Source organism: Clinocottus analis, unplaced genomic scaffold (genome assembly GCF_023055335.1).
Source record: "Clinocottus analis isolate CAN_PGR_092001 unplaced genomic scaffold, fCliAna1.0.p SCAF_249, whole genome shotgun sequence".
NCBI classification, from domain to species: Eukaryota; Metazoa; Chordata; class Actinopteri; order Perciformes; family Cottidae; genus Clinocottus; species Clinocottus analis.
Window position 1 is genome coordinate 2,501 of NW_027175986.1, and position 5,000 is coordinate 7,500.

General features: G+C 53.4%; 1 protein-coding gene across 1 annotated transcript in view; it reads right to left on the reverse strand.

Moving 5' to 3' along the window:
* The window catches only part of LOC137794385 (uncharacterized), a gene marked incomplete at its 5' end in the record, with an annotated part of 16,711 nt that overhangs the window by 282 nt on the left and 11,429 nt on the right, over window positions 1–5,000 (reverse strand). Inside the window, 3 exons of the mRNA XM_068591104.1 lie at window positions 1–2; window positions 534–1,543; window positions 4,714–4,900. The exon at window positions 1–2 is cut by the window's left edge and continues 282 nt beyond it. Of these exons, the coding sequence (XP_068447205.1) occupies window positions 1–2; window positions 534–1,543; window positions 4,714–4,900 (1,199 nt within the window). The remainder of the gene's footprint in view (window positions 3–533; window positions 1,544–4,713; window positions 4,901–5,000) is intronic.

Here is a 5,000-nt window from a genome sequence, read left to right on the forward strand (position 1 = left end):
CCCTGGGTTAGGAGGGGCTGAGAGACCTCCACCTATACCCCCTGGGTTAGGAGGGGCTGAGAGACCTCCACCTATACCCCCTGGGTTAGGAGGGGCTGAGAGACCTCCACCTATACCCCCTGGGTTAGGAGGGGCTGAGAGACCTCCACCTATACCCCCTGGGTTAGGAGGGGCTGAGAGGCCTCCACCTATACCCCCTGGGTTAGGAGGGGCTGAGAGGCCTCCACCCGCACCCCCTGGGTTAGGAGGGGCTGAGAGACCTCCACCTATACCCCCTGGGTTAGGAGGGGCTGAGAGACTTCCACCCGCACCCCCTGGGTTAGGAGGGGCTGAGAGACCTCCACCTATACCCCCTGGGTTAGGAGGGGCTGAGAGACTTCCACCCGCACCCCCTGGGTTAGGAGGGGCTGAGAGACCTCCACCTATACCCCCTGGATTAGGAGGGGCTGAGAGACCTCCACCCGCACCCCCTGGGTTAGGAGGGGCTGAGAGACCTCCACCTATACCCCCTGGGTTAGGAGGGGCTGAGAGACCTCCACCTATACCCCCTGGGTTAGGAGGGGCTGAGAGACCTCCACCTATACCCCCTGGGTTAGGAGGGGCTGAGAGACCTCCACCCGCACCCCCTGGGTTAGGAGGGGCTGAGAGACCTCCACCTATACCCTCTGGGTTAGGAGGGACTGAGAGACTGAGACCTCCACCCGTACCCTCTGGGTTAGGAGGGACTGAGAGACTGAGACCTCCACCCGTACCCTCTGGGTTAGGAGGGACTGAGAGACTGAGACCTCCACCCGTACCCCCTGGGTTTGGTCGCCGCGACGCGTTGGCGCCCACGCCGCCCGTTGGGTCTGTGCGGTTCTCTTCTCGTCTCGGTGGTTCCTCTTTGGCGGCAGAGTTCAGGACGCTCACGCTTCCGAGTCGCTGAGTTTCGCTCGTGTGAGTCGCGGCCGCTGACTCGGCCCTGGCGGGAGCGTCAGTGCATTCAGATCCGCATTGTTGTCGTTCCCTCGTGTCTATTGCAGCGTCTGAGTTCGAGTTGGGGATCCAAGAATTCTTACTTTGTTGTCTTTGCAGTTCCCACATGCTGGCAGTCCCGTTGGGCTTGGCCAGGAGAAGAACCGGGTTGTGACTGAAGGGTTTAGTTTTAAACGCCTGGCTTAGTCCGGACTCCGCAGAGCTGCTTTGTTTCGTGCCGGCCTCTGGGGGCAGCAACGGGGGGAGGCGCTGTGGTGGTGTCGGTGTTGGAGGTGGAGACGCCTCCAGCGAGTCCCAGCGACTGTCCACGAACTCCAGGGACGATCCCAGCATGCCAGCCAGCTCCGGCGTGGCCTCCACCAGCTCCAGGGGGTCCTTGACGTCCGGCCTGAAGAAGGCCAGGTCCTGCTCGTCCGGACCCGTGAGGAGCTGCGAGCGGCAGGCCTGCAGGTAGAACTCGTCCTCGGGGACGGACCGCACGTTGAGCTGCGGGAAAAGGCGCCGGAAAGACCGGGACGTCATCCGCAGTCGACCCAGGACGTCGGCGAGGAGGAGCCAGTTCCTCGGTCTGGAGGACGAGAAACAGAAGGTTCTAAACATCTCGACTCGTTTCAGGACGTTTTGAAGACAGACTGGTGGAGAGTCTGTGAGTTTACGTTTCAGACAAAACAAACTATTTGTGTTCATTTTAAATGATACACTAAATTCAAAGTTTATTTGTTTTCCAGAAACACAGAAGGAAGACGGAGAGGAGGCTTCTAGACTTCCTTGTTCCTTTAGTCCCGCCCCCCCTGTCCTGCGGTGGGAGGAGGAAGACGCAGTGAAAGCCAATTAGCCGCGTCGCCACGGCGATGCAATCCTCGTTAACGACCTCTCCGTCTGTCCCGTCTTTATCTCCCGCTCTCTCCCTGGAGGATCCTCTCTCTGTTCTGAGCTGCTTTACACCACCGTAATTGGTGTGTGTGTGTGTGTGTGTGTGTGTGTGTGTATGTGTGTGTGTGTTTGTGTGTGTGAAACAGAGCAAGACGTGTTAGAACAACACGAGAAAGAGTGTGCGAGTGCGAAAGAGAAAAGACGGATCGTGTGCGTCATTTGTTCGTTCCAGAATGAAGATTATTTTAGTCCTTCAGGCTGGTTTCACTCGTGGGTCCATCATGGGGTCCATCATGGGTCCATCATGGGTCCATCATGGGGTCCATCATGGGGTCCATCGTGGGTCCATCATGGGTCCATCATGGGGTCCATCATGGGTCCATCATGGGGTCCATCATGGGGTCCATCATGGGTCCATCATGGGTCCATCATGGGTCCATCATGGGGTCCATCATGGGGTCCATCATGGGGTCCATCATGGGTCCATCATGAGGTCCATCATGAGGTCCATCATGGGTCCATCATGGGTCCATCATGGGTCCATCATGGGGTCCATCATGGGGTCCATCATGGGTCCATCATGAGGTCCATCATGGGTCCTTCATGGGTCCTTCATGGGTCCATCATGGGTACATCATGAGGTCCATCATGAGGTCCATCATGGGGTCCATCATGAGGTCCATCATGGGTCCTTCATGGGTCCATTATGGGTCCATCATGAGGTCCATCATGGGTCCTTCATGGGTCCATCATGGGTCCATCATGGGTCCATCATGGGTCCATCATGAGTCCATCATGGGTCCATCATGGGTCCTTCATGGGTCCATCATGGGTCCATCATGGGTCCATCATGGGGTCCATCATGGGTCCATCATAAGGTCCATCATGGGTCCATCATAAGGTCCATCATGGGTCCATCATGGGTCCATTATGGGTCCATCATGGGGTCCATCATGGGTCCATCGTGAGGGGTAACTCATGGTCTGTGTTACTGTCATGGTCATAGTCCTCATAGTCCTGATAGTCCTATAGGTCCTCATAGTCCTGATAGTCCTATAGGTCCTCATAGTCCTGTAGTCCTGTAGGTCCTCATAGTCCTGTAGGTCCTCATAGTCCTTATAGTCCTATAGGTCCTCATAGTCCTGTAGTCTTGTAGGTCCTCATAGTCCTATAGGTCCTCATAGTCCTGTAGTCTTGTAGGTCCTCATAGTCCTATAGGTCCTCATAGTCCTGTAGTCTTGTAGGTCCTCATAGTCCTATAGGTCCTCATAGTCCTGTAGTCTTGAAGGTCCTCATAGTCCTATAGGTCCTCATAGTCCTGTAGTCTTGTAGGTCCTCATAGTCCTATAGGTCCCCATAATCCTGTAGTCCTGTAGGTCCTCATAGTCCTTTAGGTCCTCATAGTCCTGTAGTCTTGTAGGTCCTCATAGTCCTGTAGTCTTGTAGGTCCTCATAGTCCTATAGGTCCTCATAGTCTTGTAGTCTTGTAGGTCCTCATAGTCCTGTAGGTCCTCATAGTCCTGTAGACTTGTAGGACCTCATAGTCCTGTAGTCTTGTAGGTCCTCATAGTCCAGTAGGTCCTGTAGGTCCTCATAGTTCTGTAGGTCCTCATAGTCCTGTAGTCCTGTAGGTCCTCATAGTCCTGTAGGTCCTCATAGTCTTGTAGTCCTGTAGGTCCTCATACTCCTGTAGGTCCTCATAGTCCTGTAGGTCCTCATAGTCCTGTAGTCTTGTAGGTCCTCATAGTTCTGTAGTCCTGTAGGTCCTCATAGTCCTGTAGGTCCTCATAGTCCTGTAGTCCTGTAGGTCCTCATAGTCCTGTAAGTCCTCATAGTCCTATAGTCCTGTAGGTCCTCATAGTCCTGTAGTCTTGTAGGTCCTCATAGTCCTGTAGTCTTGTAGGTCCTCATAGTCCTGTAGGTCCTCATAGTCCTGTAGGTCCTCATAGTCCTGTAGTCCTGTAGGTCCTCATAGTCCTGTAGGTCCTCATAGTCCTGTAGGTTCTCATAGTTCTGTAGTCTTGTAGGTCCTCATAGTCCTGTAGGTCCTCATAGTCCTGTAGGTCCTCATAGTCCTGTAGTCTTGTAGGTCCTCGTAGTTCTGTAGTCCTGTAGGTCCTCATAGTCCTGTAGGTCCTCATAGTCCTCATAGTCCTGCAGGTCCTCATAGTCCTGTAGGTCCTCATAGTCCTGTAGGTCCTCATAGTCCTGTAGTCTTGTAGGTCCTCATAGTCCTATAGGTCCTCATAGTCCTGTAGGTCCTCATAGTCCTGTAGGTCCTCATAGTCCTGTAGTCCTGTAGGTCCTCATAGTCCTGTAGGTCCTCATAGTCCTGTAGTCTTGTAGGTCCTCATAGTCCTGTAGTCTTGTAGGTCCTCATAGTTCTGTAGTCCTGTAGGTCCTCATAGTCCTGTAGGTCCTCATAGTCCTGTAGTCCTGTAGGTCCTCATAGTCCTGTAGGTCCTCATAGTCCTGTAGTCCTGTAGGTCCTCATAGTCCTGTAGGTCCTCATAGTCCTGTAGGTCCTCATAGTCCTGTAGTCCTGTAGGTCCTCACAGTCCTGTAGGTCCTCATAGTCCTGTAGTCCTGTAGGTCCTCATAGTCCTGTAGGTCCTCAAAGTCCTGTAGGTCCTCATAGTCCTGTAGGTCCTCATAGTCCTGTAGTCCTGTAGGTCCTCATAGTCCTGTAGGTCCTCATAGTCCTGTAGTCCTGTAGGTCCTCATAGTCCTGTAGGTCCTCAAAGTCCTGTAGGTCCTCATAGTCCTGTAGGTCCTCAAAGTCCTGTAGGTCCTCATAGTCCTGTAGGTCCTAGCTTAGACACACCAACGCAGTAAAGCCTGAGATGTTCAGCCTTCTGGACTCACCCATGGGACCGAGACACCTGGATGTTGTAGCAGGGAAGTAGTGGTCGGTCAGACAGCTCAAACTCAAACACCTCTCTCCTGGCTCGTTGCTCCTCATCCTCATCCTCCTCTTCTTCATCTTCATCTTCCTCCTCTGGCCCCGGCGGGTCAGCAAGAATGTTGTACAGTTCTACCTCGCTGGATGGTTCTGTAAAAACAACAAAACATTAAGGTATTGATAGAAGACAATGTCCTGTAGTCCTAATGAATCAGCCATTTGGGTCCTAACTGGTCTTGAGGTCGTTCTT